Below are 20,303 nucleotides of genomic sequence, written 5' to 3'. Positions count from 1 at the left end.
CTTGCTTTGGATATATTAAAGTTTTTATTATGAGTTTTTGCCTCCATGGCCAACTTCATTTCAAATTCTCTCTTCGCCTGTCTTATCAATGTTTTACACTTACCTTGACAATGCTTATGTTTTATCCTATTTTCTTCAGATGGATCCTTCTTCCAATTTTTGAAGGATTTTTTTTGGCTAAAATAGCCTCTTTCACCTCACCTTTTAACCATGACGGTAATCGTTTTGCCTTCCTTCCACCTTTCTTAATGTGCGGAATACATATGGACTGCACCTCTAGGATTGTATTTTTAAACAATGTCCAAGCCTGTTGAACACTTTTAACCTTTGCAGCTGCACCTTTCCGTTTTTTTCTAACTATTTTCCTCATTTTATCAAAGTTTCCCATTTTAAAATGTAGTGTTAAAGCTGCAGATTTACTTATTGTCCCCCTTCCAGTTATTAGTTTAAATTTGATCATGTTATGATCACTGTTGTCAAGTGGCCCCACCACCGTTACTTCTCTCACCAAATCTTGCGTTCCACTAAGAATTAAATCTAAAATAGCTCCCTCTCTTGTTGGTTCCTGAACCAATTGCTCCATGAAGCAATCATTTATTACATCCAGGAACTTTATGTCTCTAGCAAGTCCTGATGTTACATTTACCCAGTCAATATTGGGGTAATTGAAATCTCCCATTATTATTGCACTGCCAAATTGGTTTGCTTCCCTGATTTCTCTTAGCATTTCATCATCTGTCTGACCATTTTCTCCAGGTGGACAGTAGTATACTCCTATCACTATACTCTTACCCAACACACATGGGATTTCTACCCATATAGATTCTACTGAGCATTTACTCTCTTGTATGATCTTTATACTGTTGGACTCTATACCCTCCCGGACATAAAGTGCCACACCCCCACCAAGTTGATCCTCCCTATCATTGCGATATAATTTGTACCCTGGTATAGCACTGTCCCATTGGTTATCCTCCTTCCACCAAGTCTCTGTGTTGCCAATTATGTCAATCTCATCATTTGCTGCTATACATCTAACTCTCCCATCTTACTTCTTAGACTTCTGGCATTGGAATACAGACATTTCAAAGTGTGGTTTTTGCTTGTTTTAACAACCTGCTTTTCAGTTGTTTGGGTAATTCGGAAATCATTAGCTTTGGTGATTTTTTACATATAGGCATATGAACTATGTTTGCTTTTAATGGAACCTCTCTGTTGGGATGCCCTAATTCTCCTGTTTCATTAGTATCCTTCAAGGATACACTTCTCCGAACCATGCACTGCTGAGTGACTGTCGGCTTTCCCCCTTGTTCTAGTTTAAAAGCTGCTCTCTCTCCTTTTTGAAAGTTAGGGCCAGCAGCTTGGTTCCACTCTGGTTAAGGTGGAGCCCATCCTTTCGGAAAAGTCTCCCCTTTCCCCAAAAGTTTCCCCAGTTCCTTACAAAGCTGAATCCCTCTTCCCTGCACCATCGTCTCATCCACGCATTGAAACTCTGGAGCTCTGCCTGCCTCTGGGGACCTGCACGTGGAACAGGAAGCATTTCAGAAAATGCCACCCTGGAGGTTCTGGATTTCAGCTTCCTACCTAAAATCCTAAATTTGGCTTCCAGAACCTCTCTCCCACATTTTCCTACGTCGTTGGTGCCCACATGTACCACAACAGCCGGCTCCTCCCCAGCACTGTCTATAATCCTATCTAGGTGACGCGTGAGGTCTGCCACCTTCGCACCAGGCGGTCCTCACGTCCACCAGCCACCCTGCTATCTACATGTCTAATAATCGAATCACCAACTATGATGGCCGGCCTAACCCTTCCCTCCTGGGCAGTAGCCCTGGGAGGTTTGTCCTCAGTGCAAGAAGACAATACATCACCTGGAGAGCAGGTCCTTGCTACAGGATCACTTCCTGCTACACCAGGGTGATGTTCTCCTACTGGGAGACCTTTCTGATCCAAGGCAGCACTGGGGCTGCCAGAATGGATTTGGGACTTGGCTACTATGTCCCTGAAGGTCTCGTCAATGTACCTCTGCCTCCTTCAGCTCCTCCAAGTCTGCTACTCTAGCCTCCAGAGATCGGACTTGTTCCCTGAGAGCCAGGAGCTCTTTGCACAGAGTGCACACATACAATCTCTCACCGGTGGGTAAAAAATCAAACATGTGACACTCAATGCAAAAGACTGGAAAGCCCCCCTCTTGCTGCTGGACTGCTGCCTTCATCTTAGTTTTATTGAGTTCCTAGTTAAGTTTAGGATACTAAGGGAGTTGGAATGAGAGTACTTTAAATTTACAGGTGAATTTAGTAATTAATCAGCTAGTGTCCTACAAGGGAATGATTAAACTTTCAATAAGGGCTGGTACAATATGTTTTAGATAAGACCCCGATTGATTTTTAATGAGAAAGTGTCTTTTGCCTAAAAATCAGGGGTTGAGTGGGTGGGAAAGACAGACACTAGAATTAACTATCTCTGGCTTGATTATTACCTCAGACACACACAAACTCTAAAGAATATATCCCTTAATTTCACCTTTCACCAAACTTTTATAAGCCCACAAATTTCTGAAAACTATACTTACCAATCCTCTTAAACCACGGTTAAATTAATCTTCACTTAGTTAATGGATTTGAGATTTGCGCGCCTAATGGCGTGCGCTTCCGGTCCTCCTCTACTGCAAACCATGCGGGGCCTCTGGAAGCTGGGGCTGTGGAAGTCAATCCCTGGATCGCTTGGGGTGACCTCTGGACTCCTCTCCTGGGGGATGCTGGGAGCAGTATGCAGATGAGCCTTCCGGTCCTCCTCTACTGCAAACCGTGCGGGGCCTCTGGAAGCTGGGCATGTGGCAGTCAATCCCTGGATCGCTTGCGGTGACCTCTGGACTCCTTTCCTGGGGGATGCTGGGAGCAGTATGCAGATGAGCCTTCCGGTCCTCCTCTACTGCAAACCGTGCGGTAGGGGAAAACCTGCACCCGCTGCCTTCAAAAAGAAGCATCCATCATTGCTAGGCACTTTGTGAAGATGCGAAGTGCGGACGCTAGGCCGAAGGGTAGCACGCGATGCTGAAAATGATCTCCCACCACAAATTGGAGGTACTTCCGATGCCTGTGAGAGATTGCAATGTGAGCGTTGGCATCCTTTAGGTCGAGGGAGCAAAGTCAGTCCCCCCTTCTTAGGAGAGGGATTAGGGCACCCAGCAAAACCATTTTGAACTTTTCCCTTATGAGGAAGCTGTTCAAAGCCCTCAGGTCCAGGATAGGACAGAGGCCTCCTGTTTTCTTGGAAATCAGCAAATACCTGGCATAAAACTCACTGTTCCATTGACTTGACGGAACAGGTTTGACATCTCGAACCGTTATAAGGGTGAAGAGCTCCCCTCAAATTATTTGCTGGTTCACCCAAAACCCCCCATGAGAGGCACAGAGGGGATTTCAGGGATCCCTTTGGAAATTCAGTCTGTACCCCTGACGGACAGATAGAACCCATTGGTCCGAGGTGACACTCAGACAATAGTCTGCAAAGAATTGCAGGTGGCCTCAGACTAGAGAGTTGTTAGTCGCAGGCACAGGTGGCTAGCTTAAACTCCCTCTCAACCAGTCAAAAACCTTGTGGCAGGGCTCTGCTGTGGGGTTGGCTGTGGTCGAGGGGTGCATGGCTACCGTATGCGTGCCCTAGGAGCAGCATGCTGAGACCTCGCCCTACCCACTGGAGGATACTACTATTTCCTCAGGCGGTAAGAGACGTCTCGAACTTTGCCTAGATGACTTCTTGCCAGAGGACCAAGGGTCTGAGGTGCTGGTGGACAGATGCTGGAGGGTTTCGTGATAATCCTTCAGCTGCGCTACTGCTTCCTTGATTTTATCTCCGAAGAGATTTTCACCAGTGCAGGGTAGGTCTGCAATATGTTCCTGCACTTCAGGTTGGAGGTCCAAGGCCCCAAGCCAGGCCATGCGCCAAGCTCCTATGCCTGCACAGCCATCTTTGTCGCTGTTTCAAAATCAAAGCCATTAGCGGATCGGACCTCATGTTTGTCACACTCCAAACCTTGTTGAATCACTTTCAGGAAGTCCTCCTGAAGCTGTTCTACCAGATCTTGAACCTGTTTCCAGACGTTTCTGGAGAATTGGCTCATATATAGCTGGTAACATGCAATCCGGGCTGCCAGCATGGACCCCTGGAAGACTATCCTTCTTAGAACATCCAGAGCCCTGTCATCGCGACCTGAAGGAATGGAAACATGGGTGCAAGTCCTTTTCGCCTTTTTTTAGGGCGGATTCCACCACCACCGATTAAAGCGGAAGTTGACGGCACTCGAACCCAGTGGTGGGTTGCACCAAATAAACCACATCAGTCTTTCGATTAACTGGGGGACCTGAAATGGGGTGCTCCCTCAGCTGGACGAACAGATCCTTAAATATGTTGTGAACTGGCACTGCTACCACCTCCTTGGGGGCATCCAAAAATTGGAAGACCTCCAGCATTTTAATGTCTGAAGTCCTGCTCAGTCAAGAGCTGGAATGGCACAGATTCCACCATAGTCCGTACAAAGCCAGCGAATATCAAGTCTTCCGGCAGAGATTTACGCCTTTTCTCTGGAAGAGACTGCTCAGAGGGCAAATCCTCAGAGTCCTCCGAAGAGGATGGGGATGCCTCGTCCTCCCAAAGGTCACAGGAGGCATCTTCCTCACTCAGAGTGCTCAGGGATACCAGAGGGGGAGCCCCATGATTCTCTGAGGAAGAGACCCTGAAGGCTCCGGGAGCCCCAAGAGCATGGGTGCTGGCACCAGCAGCCCCACAGGCACTGAGTGGTGCACCGGCACTGCGGGCACCAGATGCACCGAATGAATTGGGGGGCCCCAAAGGAACCGAACCCTAAAGACTCGAGAGGGCACTGCCGATTGGGTGGCCTTCCACGGGAGTGGGGCCATCGACCCAAATGGACTTTCCTCATCGGAGGAATCTGCCACCGGAATAGTCTCTGAAGGAGGCCACTCTGGTGCCCCCTGCAGCATCGAGGGCACTGGGAGAGGCTGTGTTGGCAGTATGCCGAGTAGTAAATCCAGCCACTCTAACACAGGTGCAAGCACCGATGGAGCAGGCTCCGGTGGTGGCCTGGATGGGGCTGGTGGCTCGATGCCTTGTAGGGCCCTCAGCCGACTGCACACAGTGCTCCAACTCCTCAAATGTTGACAAGGACAAGACAGCTTGAGGAGGAGGAGGAGTGGTGCCCATCACCGAAACCAGTGGGGATCACCTTGGGCCCTCATCTTCAATGGAGGGCGATGCCTCCTCGGGCCAGGGCTACTTTGAGGGCAGCTTGGTGCCATGGGAAGATGACGATCGATGGAGGTGCTTTCTTGACTTCTCCTAATGCTTGGCCCGGTCCTTCCCTGGAGCCAAGGGAGATGGCAAGGACCCAGACCTGGAACGAGAGGACACAAAGTGGATGATCCCCCCGCGCCCAGTTCGACCTGAGACCCAGCAGAGAGAAAGATAACATGGGAGCTAGGGTTGCTGAGACTTCATGTCCTGATGCTCCCGATGCAAAAGTAGAGGGTTCAGACTTTTTGGTACCAAACAGTTTATCCATTTTGACGAGATGCGTGTGATGGCCCTTAGGAGTCATCTGGGCACAGAAGGCACACCCCCAGGCACAAAAACAGACCTCATGGGGATCTGTGATAGATATAGTCCAGGGGCACTGGGGGCATCAGCGAAAGAGAGGACACTATGGGAAAAAGAATTCAGCGTGCAGTCGATGACTGGTAGCCACCAGGAAGCAGCAACGTCAGGAATTGACTGCAAACATAACTTACCACGATGCCCAGTAACTAACCCCAGGTAGAAGAGGGACCTGGCGCAACCAAAAAAACAAACCAAACAGTTTTCCACAAAAAGAGCCCCAAGCTCCACAGTTGCAAGGCGAAAGCTTCACAGAAAAAGAGACTGAAGAGGAACCCCACGTGAACATGTGTATAGTGGCATGCTGGGCAAAGTTTCTAGAAACTTTGACAAAAGGTTTCTGTGCCGGGCTCCATCTGATGTCACCCATGTGTGAGGGCTACCATCCTGCTTGTACTAGGAGAAAATTTTTTTTTTTTTTTTTTTAAAGAGTAGTCTATAGTTTTTTAGAAATTTGCTTTCCAGTTTTTTTCCTATGGCTTTTTTCCCCCCCCTTATGTTTGTATGCTTCTGCATAAAATACTGTTAAACTGAGGTAACTTCAACTTCCAATAAACTTGTATGACTTTTAGTAACTTGACCAGGAATTTCACATTGTTTTCCATCTATGCCATGACTAACCTAAGATTTTCCATGGAAAATTATAACCTTACTTAAGACAAAATATCCCACCAATGAAACAGCACTTCAAAGAATGGTAACCCCCATCACTCAAATTGATTACTGACCATTTCTACACTGCTAGTAAAAATTGTACCAATTTAATTAACATCACAAGCAGATGATAGTAGATACAGACCAATCTGACCCATCTAAGTCTGTCCGGATAAGATTCTTCCACTATGGGTAGATGAGCATTTAAAGTTCCTATATGCAATCCAATACCAACTTCACCCCTCCTCCATCTTGTTTGTTACTTTTCAATCCGCAACATCCAACATCAATCTGTGCGGCTTACAGCATAAATATACGTAATCTCTCTCATATCAAAGTTTTAAAATGTGTATACTAATATGCTTATTTTAAAAGGTTAGTTTTAAAATATTTCCTAAAAAGTTTCAACTCCTCCATTTTCCTCAATCATTAGAAATTGTATTCCACATCTTTGGTCTTTTAATAGAAAAGACTATTTCGCATTTCCTTATACTTATAATCCTTAAAATTTGGTTCCCTTAAAAGATTTTGTTCCAGAGAGTAAAATTTGAGAGTTACCATAAGGCTGAACTAACAGACAATGAATAATTTTCAGTATGCAATGCTTTAAACAGAACCAACATTTTAACATGTTTATCATTCACTGGCAACCAATGTAATTGGTACAGGATTGGGGTTATATGCACATGGGGATAGGTTCCCCTAATCACTCTTGCTGCACCATTCATAACTAATTGTAGCATCCTTAATAACATTATAACACCACATACAGAGCATTGCAGTAGTCAATTTTACTTAATACTAAAGACTGTACCCACTGTGCTATTCTTGTCATACATGCTTAATGTAATTTCTACTTACTTTTAAATCCACAATTTATTTTTAACATGCAATACTAATCTTGTCTTTACCTGGTCCCTCAACCCTCTACCTGTCAATCTCCATATCTGTCCCAACCATGCCCAAAATCTGTTAAAACTGTTGGCCTCCACCAACTCTGCTTTAGGCCATATTAGGCCTCGTCACCTTCAATTCTGATTCTTATAAAGACCAATACAGCACACACCACAGACAGTAGCAATGGCTGCTCTTTTCCAGACCAGACCAGACCTACTACAAACCCAATTCAAATATGGCCAGAAGAGAGGAGCCAAGTTTGCCACAGGTAGGAGCAACTTTCTTCAGGCTGCATGCCTCCCTTCCTGTTCAGAGGCCCATAGCTCACAGGAGTTACTCTTTCATGCTTCACTACAACCTTTCCTAAACCAGCAGCGAGTGCCAGAGAGCTTTAAGCGCCTGAGCAACCTGGCAACTAGGAATTTTCTACTCCTGCTTAATCCAACCACGAGGACCGCTTCTATGCCTTATTACCAAGTTTTCTAATAACCATCACTACTAACAAAATTAGAAGGCAATTTACTAAAAGTTTACTTCCATTTTTTTCCCTTTAGATACAATGCTTTCCAAAAAAAAAAAAGAAAGGGGGCCCCTTAGTAAGTTGGGCTATTGGTCCAAAAAAATTAAAAATTCCAGCTTCTCCATGCTTACTGATTTTTTTTTTTTTTTGGTAACTTCAGTTTTAGTGAGTATCAAATACAACAAAAAAAAAAATGCAGACAATTCAATAACATATCACAAACTTCAATAATCTACATACCCTGAGAATTCTATTGAGCTTTTCATCTTTCTCCCATTGTCGAATCCCTAATCATCCCTCCCATCCCAACCCCTAAACTCTCATAAAAGTATGAATTGTATTAATGAGTTTTAGACTGTAGAGTTCCTTTAGTCATTCAAAAATTTTACAAAAAGTTCCTAAAACATCTGCACCTTCTCTGAACCACCATTGACTTTTTCCTGTTATTTCTGTTTCCATCATCATCCCCACACCTGCAATCCAGTCTTTCAATGTAGGAGAGGATTTGCATTTCCAGTTGCTTATAATAGTTTTTCTTCCAACCAGTTTCTTGAATGGACATCTTACTCTCTTACCCTTGTATAGTTTGTTACAAATAAAAATATGAACATTCTCAGAGCATCTGGAATTTGTGTTTTAGTTATCTCAAATGAACTTTTCACCTCCCTCCAATAAACTGACAGGACACCTGAAAAGAATATGCATAATTTATCCCATATCTCCACAATCCCTCCAATATGCCTCTGCGTTAGCACTATCAATAGTGTGGAGTCTTATTGGAATGGGGTAAGCTCTCAATAGAATACAATATTGTTGATCAATATTTGCAGAAACTGAGCTCTTCCACACCTCTTTTATAATTTGCTCCCAGTCCTCTTCCTCGAAAACTTTCACCAGTCTTTTCCTCAAGTTTTTATTATTGGCAAACTCATCACATTCTCAGGCTTACGAATGGCTTTGTATATGCAACTTATTCGTCCCTTAGAAATATTCATTCTGAAAACCATTTTTTCCACCAAGGTGGGGACTTTTATTCTCCTTTGCTAGCGCAAACACAATGAACTGTAAACTCCCATACAACGGGAAGCCCACATGGCCAAATTCTCCTTATGTTCAGAAAAACCCATCTGTAAACTTATAGAAATCATACTCTACTGACATTTTCACGTCACGGCCCTCACATCCTTCTGCCATAAGTTTTCCAAACTAGTACAAACTACAGTCTGGGTATAACCTGAAAGCCTTTCATAACCCCATTTCTTACCTTAAAACCACCATTTCTTTGTGGCTATCATAGAGCCACATCATATTCATCCTATCCACACCCATCTCCCAGGGTTACATGTCTGCTTCCCTTTTCCCTCCACTTTTTCCAAAGTCAACCCAATGTTGACTAGAAGAGGAACAATACCATTGCATCAAAACTGTGAACAGAGGAAAACGGAAAATGTCATAATGCCTCTGTATCGCTCCATGGTGAGACTGCACCTTGAATACTGTGTACAATTCTGGTCGCCGCATCTCAAAAGATATAGTTGCGATGCAGAAGGTACAGAGAAGGGCGACCAAAATGATAAAAGGGATGGAACAGCTCTATGAGGAAAGGCTGAAGAGGTTAGGGCTGTTCAGCTTGGAGAAGAGATGGCTGAGGGGGGATATAATAGAGGTCTCTAAAATAATGAGAAATCTTGAACGAGTAGATATGAATCAGTTATTTACACTTTCGGATAACAGAAGGACTAGGGGGCACTCCATGAAGTTAGAAAGTAGCACATTTAAGACTAATTGGAGAAAATTCTTTTTCACTCAATGCACAATTAAGCTCTGGAATTTGTTGCCAGAGGAAGTGGTTAGTGCAGTTATTTTATTTATTTTTATATACAGACATTCAACATATGTTAGCACATCGGTTTACATAGAACAAACTGAAAAAGAAAAAAGTTACAATGCAATAAGGAGTGGTAAGTTGGAGAGTAAAGATAGAGGGAGAGAGATTTAATTGATAAATAAAGCAAACAAAGAAAAATATAAAATTGAATAAATGAGGTAAAAAAAATTAGAGGGGGGGTTTCTCTTATGTACATTTAGGTATGCAAGGGATAGGCATTCTGTACAATTTTATTAATATAGGATTGATGATGAGCTGGTGGGAGTAATATAGGGTCAGTGGAAGGGTGAAAAGGAAAGGAGAATAGGATAGGGATGGGTGTGGTGTGGGTGTGGGAGAGTTGAGTGGTGAGTTCTCAACATATTGTGAATACCTTTTGGAATAGCCATGTCTTTGGTTTCTTTTTGAAAGTTTGTGATGTCGGTTCAAGTCTTAAATCAGTGGGGAGGGTGTTAGTGTAACTGGGTTTAAAAAAGGTTTGGATAAGTTCTTGGAGGAGAAATCCATTAACTGTTATTAATCAAGCTGACTTAGGGAATGGCCTCTGCTATTATTGGCATCAGTAGCATGGGATCTTCTTAGTGTTTGGGTACTTGCCAGGTTCTTATGGCCTGGTTTTGCCTCTGTTGGAAACAGGATGCTGGGCTTGATGGACCCTTGGGTATGACCCAGCATGGCAATTTCTTGTGTTTTTATGCTCTACCACAGTATGACTACCACAGTAATTTAACTGATCTAACACTCACCCAGCCTGGAGGGCAACCAAATTCCCAGATATTTAATACATCTTCCAGCCCATCTCAATGGGCAATCAACCCTACTTCTTAAATCCCCTGCCTCTGCTTCATGCAAAAATTAATATCTTGGACTTATTTGATTTATATTTTGCTTTTCAGCACTTCAAAGTGGATCACATTCAGATATTGTAGGTATTTCTCTATCCCCAGAGGGCTTACAATCTAACTATGTAGCTGAGACAACAGAGGGTAAAGTGACTTGCCCAAGGTCACAAGGAACAGCAGTGGGATTTGTACCCCGGTCTCCTTGATCCGCAGCCTACCGCTCCAACCACAAGGCCACCCCCCACCTTGTACCCCGAGATGGCCCCATACTCAAGTTTTCTCAAAATAACTGGTAAGGATCTCTCCAATTTTGTAACATACATCAGCACATCAACTGCATAAAAGGCTAGTCTTTGCTCCATTCCTCCTACCTTGATATCACATATCCGGGAAGCTCCTATAATGTGGCCCGCTAATGGTTCAATAAGCAATGCAAATAACAATAGGGACAAAGGACATCCCTCCCTTTTCCCCCTTTGCAATATAAAGGACTTCAATTCCACACCATTAACTCTTACCATGTTCTAGGGCATTTATACATTGCATTACTCCATCTCCTCATTTTATTTCCAATCCCTACCTTCCCCAGCACTGTGTCCATAAAGCTTCATTCAACTCTGTCTAAGGCCTTCTCAGTATCTAGAAAGATCAACACTGTATTCTTAGGTCCATCCCTAACTCCATGTATCACTCCCAGAGAATGCAATAAATTATTATTACCAGAATGTCTACCTGAGACAATCCTACCTGGTCCTTATGTATAACTTTTGTAGCACTCCTTCCAATCTTTTGCCCAATATTTTCGTGAACATTTTTAGTTCTGTTTTCAACTAATACTGAACGATATAGTGCACAATCATCCCTGGCTCTCCCCTTCTTCAATATAACAATGATAAAGGCTTCATATATAGTTTCTGGTAGTTCACATGTCAGCAGCACACTCTGAAATACCCTCACTAGTGTGCAAAGGATTTATAAAAATCCTAAACCAATACTAAATCAATCCAATCCACTAGCCTTGCCAGATTTTAAATCTTTAATTGCCTGAATTACCTCTATCACTGTAATGGGGCACCTAGTCTTTCCCTATCTAACTCCCATAATTTCAGAAGGCTTGCTATCCTTTCCCCATTCACCTCCCCTTGCATAGTGCAAAGATGCTCACAGAAAATCTTGAAAACTTCTGCTATTTCTTTAGGTGCAATAGATGTGCGACCCTCTAATTTAAGCTCCCTAGCGTTGTTCTTCCATCTACTTCCTCTTAACTGTCTTGCTAGAAGGCCTTATGGCTTATCACCTCTCTCAAAAAAAATAAACCTCTTAGTGAGTTTCATGAGACAATCTATTCTCTCGTTTAACACCATATTCCATTGATGCCTAGGCTTACACAGTGCCTTGAAACTTTCCTCCCTACCACTCTTTTATAACTGTTTGATTTCTGTTTCAAGTTCAATTATCTTAGCTTCTCTCCATTTCTTCTCATAGGATGACCGTGAAATGGTGTTACCTCAGTATGGCCTTTCCCCACATCCCAATCACACCAATATCGATGCCTTCTGAATCATTCAAGACTCAACATCTTCCTTCCATTTTGGATCACCCCCTCCTTAACTTCAGTATCCCTCAAAAATTATTTATTTATGCCCCTACACACTGAGAGTCTAAGTTACAACTTGGTTACAGAGAAGTAGGAGCATAATCTTAAAGTGCGTATTGTCATTAACATGGGTACTCTTCTCTCATCTGCCACATCAATTCTCAAGTGGATTTACAGTATGTGGTGGGGAAAAATATTTATCATCTTGTAGGCTTAATCTTCACCAAATATCTAATAAACCTAATTTTCCCTTTTATACATTTTTCAACATTTTCTCTCTCATTTTGTGGAGCTGGACCCACTCTATCCATACCACTATCAATGATACTAAAATCCCCACCCATTAACAATATATCTTTTCCCTCTACACAAAGTAGCTCAAAATTTAGAGGAAAAAAAGTTTAGATGACACATTTGACCAAATCTATTAAACAGTATAACCTCCTCCCCATTTAAGTTACTCTGTAGGAGGATAAACTTCCCCTCTTGATCCAGTATTTTCTTCTGCAAGAAACTTTTACCAATTAGAATAGCAACAACCTGAGTCTTACCACACTTCCAACAGGATGCATAACATTCTTCAATCCATCGAGGCTTCAATTTATGAAGTCTGAATGGCAAATGAGTCTAAGGAAGATAACATACATCTGCATCCTATACAAAGCCCTCGTGACGTTTTAATTTGACAGGGTGGTTCAGACTTATCATACTAAGAACATATTTTTACCATCACTTAATGCAACTCTACAGTATGGCCACTCACTCTTCCATAAATATTAATTTTAATGATTTCACAGATCACTTCAAAAGTAAAGTTGTAAACTCACTGATAGCTTTTCCACTGTACCAAACTGGCATTCTCCTTTGGAAAAAGGTTGATTCCCCCCGGTGTGTTTTTGAAACTACTTCAGTGGTTGAAATCAAACAGGCAATTTCAAAACGGAATCTCTCGTACTGCTCTCTAAACCCTTAATATATCTCTTCTTAAGGGAGCAAAGGAAGCAGTGGCATCATTTCTAAATGTGTTGGTCAATCTGTATCTAACCCAGGTTGTCCTCCCTAAGTCTGAAAAAAGCTTCAGTGAGACCCCTTTTGAAAAAAACTTGGTTCCAGTCCTTCTGATCTTAACTACAGACCTATTTCCTCATTCCCATTCTTGGCAAAATTGATAGAAAGAATCATCCTAACTCAATTGACTGATTATATCGAGGAGCAGCAGTATGGAAAATACTATCACTTCTGGATACTTTGCAGAGGGGCATGGATAGTAGCAACAGCTATATCCTAGTCTCGCTAGACATCTCAGCCGTTTTTGACATGGTAGATCATTCCATCCTTCTGTACTGACTTTATGAATGCAGTATCTCTGGATCTGTTCTGCAATGGTTCAGGTCATCTCTCACAACATTATCAATGTGTGGCGTACGGTATTAATCACTCACAATGGTCGGAGATAGAGACAGGTGTTCCGCAAGGCTCAGTCTTGTCGGCAATGCTTTTCAATCTTTATTTAGCGCCTTTGTGTAAGATCTTGGCCGGCTTGTGTGATGGATACAAACTTTGCACTGAGGACATCCAGTTCTTTGTATGTGTTCAGCCATCCTGGACAGAAACTGTAGAACTTGTGAACATCTGTCTCTCTACTATCCAGAAATGGCTAATTTTTAATAAATTGAATTTGAATCTTGCCAAAACACACTGCGTTTTAATCCAGAGACCATGCTCCAAGGTTCAATGCACTACAACTGCAATTGAAAATGTCACGTTTCTATTGAATTCATGTATAAGGAACCTTGGTGTGCTAATCGACGCTCTGCTCTCTTTCCATCCTCACATAAGAAAAGTGTTAAAGTCTGGCTTTTATAAGCTACAGGTTTTATGCAGCCTTCAACATCTTTTAGACAAGTCAGATTTTCGGACAGTCGTACAGGCTTAATCCTGCTGTTGACTACCATAATGTCATCTTCAATGGCTTACCTGCTGTGACATTAAAACCACTTCAAGTTTTGTTCAAATGCTACTCATTTGGATTTCAGGTTGTAAAAGAGGGGATCATATTACACCTGTGATAATAGATCTTCATTGGCTTCCAACTGCTGAACGCATCCAGTACAAGTTGGCAGTTACTTTATTTAAATTGATCTCATCCTCAGTCACACCATGGTGCAAGGCCTTGTGCATATGTACTGTCTGACTTGCCAATTGTGATCACCATAAAAAGGACTGCTGGATGTACCATCTCTGCACCATGCTAGACTGAGCAGTACTAGAGACTGTGCCTTCTCTGTTGCGGCACCTTTCTAGAGGCATTATGCATGGCTGATGGAGTGAAGGCTTTCAAAACTTTGTTGAAAACTTGGCTATTTAAACAGGCCTACTATTAGCCATTTTGGGACTTTGAACATTTGCTAGCACGATTCATTTTCATGGACTGTTATGGTACCCCTGTAAATTTTTATGATTAGTCGTCAACTGTTTTGTGATTGTCTTTATTTGTATTATTTTCCGTTTCATTTGTACATCACCTAGAGCAGTGGTTCTCAACCAGTGTGTCGCCAAGCACAAGCAGGTGTGTCCCCACACTTCCCGGTCCCCTGCTGACCTAGCTGCTCCCCCTACCTGAGCAAGATAGGTCCTCCACCTGGGCTTAAAATGCTGACCCTAACCTTTGAAGAGGGGTAGACATCTTCCTTGCCAGGCCAGGGGGAGCCATAAACTGGCAAATGCACTCAAAGGGCTCCCCCCCTCCCCAAAAGAAAGGGGTTAGAAGCTGGTTGAGTGACACATAGAGCTAGTAAAGGACATTCACTTTGAGGAATTTTGCAGGTTATTTTGTGAAGTCTCCAGTCCCCTGTTTAATGATAAAGAATTACTACATAGGGAGTGTCACTTTCTTCCACTTTCCTTACATGCCTGTTATTCTTTTAACATGAAATTTTCTAGACAGTCTGCAGAATCTGCACCACCACCTCCATCTCGGAAAAGGAGAAGTAACAATCCCAGGCTCAGAAGGAACCAAAATATGTAAACCCCAAAGCTGTAGGCTCAGCAACCATTGCACTTAGGAGGCAGAGATAGTAATAGTGGTTGGTGATTTGCTTCTAAAGGGTACAGCCATATCCATCTGCCAACCATACATGTCCTGAGAAGGGTGATGCCTGCGAGATGCTACTGCTGAAAACCCTCAAGCCTAGTAACTGCGATCCAATGCCGCTCAGCCATGCTATCACAAATGATACTGCATAGCATATCAAAAGTGACTTTATGGCTCTGTGAGAGAGAGTAAAGCAGATAGGAACACAGGTGATAATCAACATGGACACCTCTAGGGCCAAGTAGACCCAGTAATACAGACAAATTTAAGTTAGTGCATAAAGATTTCATTTGGATTATCAAACAATCTGATAAGACTTTTCACAGTATCAAAACTGGAACATCAAACTCTGAGACCTTTAAAACTAGGACTGGGATTTAGTGATTAAAGCAGCTGACAAGGAAGAAGCTACTGTGGTAATAAACAGCAAGATGTATGTATGAGAAAGTCCGGCAACGACACAAAATGTCCAAGGAACTTAAAAACGGGTAATTGTATCTCAACTGCCTTATATGTGAGTTTCAGATATCACCACCCAATTGGAGATATATTCAGGACTCTTTATAGTTATTATATTGGTGACCATAATTACTGTCTCATTATATACTAATATCCCCCAAAGAGCTACGTTGGATATGATCGAAGCAGTTACCAAAATCCAAGTAGCTCATATCCAGTATTCTCTCCTGATCTAACCCCCCACACATACAAAGAAATCCGATTTTAAATGTTTTCTAAAACTTATTACTAATTGAAAGCACTCAAACTAGAAAAATTCACCCCATTATCTGAAGGGCAGCAGTTTCCAAAGTTGGTCCTTGACAACTCACGTCTGGTTTTCAGTGTAAACAAAATATGCAAACCAACTTGACTATTACAACAAAATGAATGAAATCTAATCCTCATGAATTTCATTGAAAACCTAACAATGGCTCAAAGCTGTACTAGATATTGTAGGGTGTGTCCCATCTGTGCTCGCCTCCACCCCCAATCCTTGACAATGGCATGCTAGCTTACCTACACCACTCTCCCCCCACACATGGTCTGCTGTCCCTCCTGCAGTCTGCCCCTCCCCCCAGCACCTCGTGAGATGCTCACCTCCCTTCCCTGCCTCATCTTCCCACCCTCCATTCCAGGAACGCTACCCCTCCTATGCCTGGAATGGAAGGTGGGAATGCTCCCCCCCCCCCCCATTGACTTTCCTCTCCAGCTTCTTTCCCCTTTGGCCTCTCCCTTCTCCCCAACAGTGCTCCTCCCTTTTTCTGGTCTGGCAACAGATGGCTGCCCCAGAAATTATTTCTTGAGGCCGGATGTTGGCCCGGGCCACTACAATCAAAGCTTCATGTTAGAATTCTGTCCACATTTTTAAAATACATGCTCCTCTGTCCCCTTTCCATCTCCTCAGAGTTTCATTTGCATCAATTTAACATTTATCAAAAGCCTGCATGCAACCTCCATCTATCTTCACATTATCTGTCATATCTCTCATTTCGCTCAAACTGAAGTGTGGTTTTTATTGCAACAAAGTAAATGAAAATTTGCAGTGCCTAATATGATAGATGTAGATGTTTTCCTTCCAATCTCTGCCCCAGGGAAAAATCTTAAGTGAGGTCCCAAAGTAAAGAAATAAAATGACAGTATGCCTAACCTTTAATCATCTGGGTTGTACTGTGTGTGTCATGAGAGTAATCAACTTTTGTTTTCAATAGGGAACTCCTGCCTCACTTCCTACAGGCAGGATTCATCTTCCTACTAAGCACAAGGTGGATAAAGTTTAAAACAGGGATCCTTCCTACCAGTAGTAACTTATTCATTACTTGGTTGCACAACCCAGAAATGCATTTCTATAGGTAATCTTTGCAATTTCAAAATACTGAGAATGCTGATCCTCAGTACTGAGAGGTGTGAAGGTGATCTCTTCTATATCAAGACAATCCTTTTATATCATGCTTCAGAATTAAGTCAACTACAAGCCATCTCCTATTTCCCACAGATGCCAGTGTATTTCACTTACTGAACAGGCTACCTGCAGCTGCTCCTGCTGTTGCTGCTGCTGAACCTGCTCCTGCAAAGTGGTTTGCTGCTGAGGGTCCCATATGTGCACGGTCTGGGCAGTATTCTGGTATGCCCCTGTCACAGCTTGAACCGCCACTGGAATGTGAATATTCCCATTCATGAACTGTGCAGGAAAGAGAGAGTTTGCAAGAGTCTGCACCACTTCCTCATGGGAGTTTTTCACAACAGACGTGGCAGCCACCATCTTATCCTTGTCATCCTCAAGCTTTACAGCTGTCGGTGAACTGCTCACATGGACAGCATTGTAGGCCTCTTGGGGGATGGCGATATGGGTTATGTTTTGCTGCTGAAGGTCACCACGTGGCTGTGCTGAGTAAACAGGGATAGTCCAAGTTTCTCCTGTTGGGCTGGTAATGGTCCCAGTAGCACTGTATAGATGAGCACTGTCCACTGTCAGTAAATCTGGCCTTAAAGACACATAACTCTGTTGTTGACCTTGTGGAATGGCCAACACAGTGGCAACTGGCTGCCCTGAAATAGCATATGATACAGTAATGGGCATGTCCACTTTGCGTTTCTTTACTGGCTGAAGAACACTCGCAGTGCTGATCCGCCGCTCCCCCTCCCGGGGTGACCCTTGTTGAGAGGGTGGAGGAGAAAGAGCCCCAACTGCTTGGATATGTATCTGCTGGCCACTGGCAATTGCCTGCCCCACGAGTTGTGCCTGGATCTGCTGGTGCTGTATATGCTCCTCCTGTATCTCTGCGGCCTGCACATGCTGCACCTGGATCTGTGCTGCCTGGAGCTGCGAGTTAGACAACTGTTGAGAAGGGTTGGGGCTCTGCAATGCTTGAGTCTGTATTGTTTGAGAAGCCTGTTGGGGTGGTGGCTGCTGCTGCCCTTGGATCTGCACTTGCACTTGTATTGGCTGCTCAGGGGGCTGATGGACGGTGAGCTGAGGGGATAGCTGCTGTGCTGTGACCTGCTGGGGTGATGGCTGGACCTGCACCTGCACCTACGGTAATAAGAAAAATATATATGTACAGTTTTAAATATATATAAAAGTGAGCATTCACCTAAAAAATATACATTTGCATAATTAAGGCTTAAGGCCTTTAATAGGATCTAAATGTGACAGGTTACATCTCACAAATTGTTTTCTGACATAGAACATAGCCAAAATGTACTTTAAGAAGAAATAAGTGCTTTTCCTAAGTATTAAATGCCAGGCTCTAAGGATGCGCTGTTTCATAATGCTACAATAACTACATTAAAGTGAATTTCATAGTTGCTATATGGCTGAGTAAGATAGGCATAAAAACTGGTACAATATATTCTCAGTACTCATCCATCCTCAAAATAACCTTTTATAAAATTTCATAGAAACGTTATAAGGGCTAAACCATCTTGACTGACGGTAATTAGCACAGTCTATCAATGGGGCAAATGTGTTACTTGAACATCGAGGGAACTGAAACATCGGCATTCTGTGGAGAGGAGGGCTTAACAGAAAGTAGAGAGCTGCTGCTTTTAGTTTTCTGAAATCCTTGTCAGTAAGTAGTGCAGAGAAGCAACTGCAGCAAAACGGAAAAAAAAAGTGTGCACCTAATCGTACATAGCTCAAGAAATGCAGGGTTTAGAAAAGAATCTAGAGATTGATACTCCCTACAGAATTAGCAACGCGTGCTTTTGGAGATAGGATCGTGTTTTATATTCTCTTGCTGGAACAGGTTTGGATTTAAAGCCACTTCCCCTGAAGTACAGTCAAGTCTTTGTTCCCACTATTGCAAGATCACCTAAAAGCTTTTTTTTTTTTTTTTTTTTTAGTGCCTGACCTCTAACCACCAAAAGCAGCTGAGCTCTCAATATGAAAAAGGGTCAACTTCTAACCTTCTGTCACAAAGACACAGAATCTATATCAGTAAAAGCAGCTTCAGGTACCTAGATAGTGCACTTGCCACAAGGAACTTACTAAAATATATAAATGCATGTTACCAATAACGTTACTATTGTGCAAGTTGCACAGCATTTCTGGAGCTGTGTCGATATAATCAGATATATGCAGACATTGGGAGAAAAGTATCCTTTTGCTGTTTTGTATGTATATACACACATATATTTATTTATTTTCTTCTTTTATATACTGAAGTTCGTTTGCACAATACATCGGTTTACAGTGAAACAGATAGCTTAATGAAGATTTGGAATGAGAATAGGAAAAAAATAGGGTTTCATCAAATCAACCCCCATTCACAGCCTTAAGCATTGACAGTCCTTCTCCAGGGAATTCCTTAGTAAACACCGAACTGAAGTATTTCTCTCTCAGTTTAACCAGATATTCTTCCCTTGTTCTTCTTTTTGGGATCTTTTATATTTCAAAAATGCTGTTCTTTTTATTTTGTCAGCCACCTCCTTTGAGAAGCAGATGGGTATCCTATTTCTCTTGCTTTTGTTTGCTTTTCTAATGTAAAGATTAGTTGCCTTTGTAATTGCTCCTTTTAGTTTTGCCCACAGTTCCACCTCTACCATTTTCTCCGTCTTTAAATTCCATCTCCAGGAATTTTCCCATTTCAGCAGTCTGTATTTTTGACCTTCAAAACTCAGGTCCTTGTGTGACTTCTCCGTATCCTATTTGCAATATCAAATATCTATGTGTAATTTATAACAAACCAGAAGGTGGTCTGTCAAAGCCAGAAGACAAAGATAAAGCAAGACAGACTAGTTGCCTTAGGTATGCATTATTTATTCACACAATTCTTTTGATAAGAGAGCCCAACTCTGGCAGAGTTTCGCACAAGGCTGCTTCAGGGACTCAAAATAACCAAACATTAAGGTAAGTATAAATAAAGAAAAATGATAAAAACATAAGAATTAGTATAAATAAAACAATTCACAAGGCATGTATAAGGAAATAAATGTATTTATTGTCTTTTACTGGAGAAATTACTTGCCTGATAATTTTGTTTTCCTTAGTGTAGACAGATGGACTCAGGATCAATGGGTATAGTGTGATCCTGACAGCAGTTGGAGACGGAGTCAGATTTCAATCAGACGTCAGCACTACATATACCCCTGCAGGAAGCTCTGCTCTTCAGTATTCTCCTCGAAATGCAATTGTGGAT

The 20,303-nt window shown here is 42.6% G+C and overlaps 1 protein-coding gene across 4 annotated transcripts in view; it reads right to left on the bottom strand.

Annotated features, from left to right (window-relative positions):
• QRICH1 (glutamine rich 1) overlaps positions 1 to 20,303 on the bottom strand; it is a 125,549-nt gene that overhangs the window by 34,890 nt on the left and 70,356 nt on the right. For 3 of the 4 annotated variants that reach the window (XM_029601244.1, XM_029601245.1, XM_029601246.1), the window contains exon 3: positions 17,180 to 18,196. In XM_029601244.1, coding sequence (XP_029457104.1) covers positions 17,180 to 18,196 — 1,017 coding nt within the window. The remainder of the gene's footprint in view (positions 1 to 17,179; positions 18,197 to 20,303) is intronic. The other variant, XM_029601247.1, reaches the window with a different exon arrangement.

This window comes from Rhinatrema bivittatum, chromosome 4, assembly GCF_901001135.1.
Source record: "Rhinatrema bivittatum chromosome 4, aRhiBiv1.1, whole genome shotgun sequence".
NCBI lineage: Eukaryota > Metazoa > Chordata > Amphibia > Gymnophiona > Rhinatrematidae > Rhinatrema > Rhinatrema bivittatum.
The sequence above is the reverse complement of the archived record's forward strand: the minus strand, read 5'-3'. Positions and strand labels throughout refer to the sequence as shown.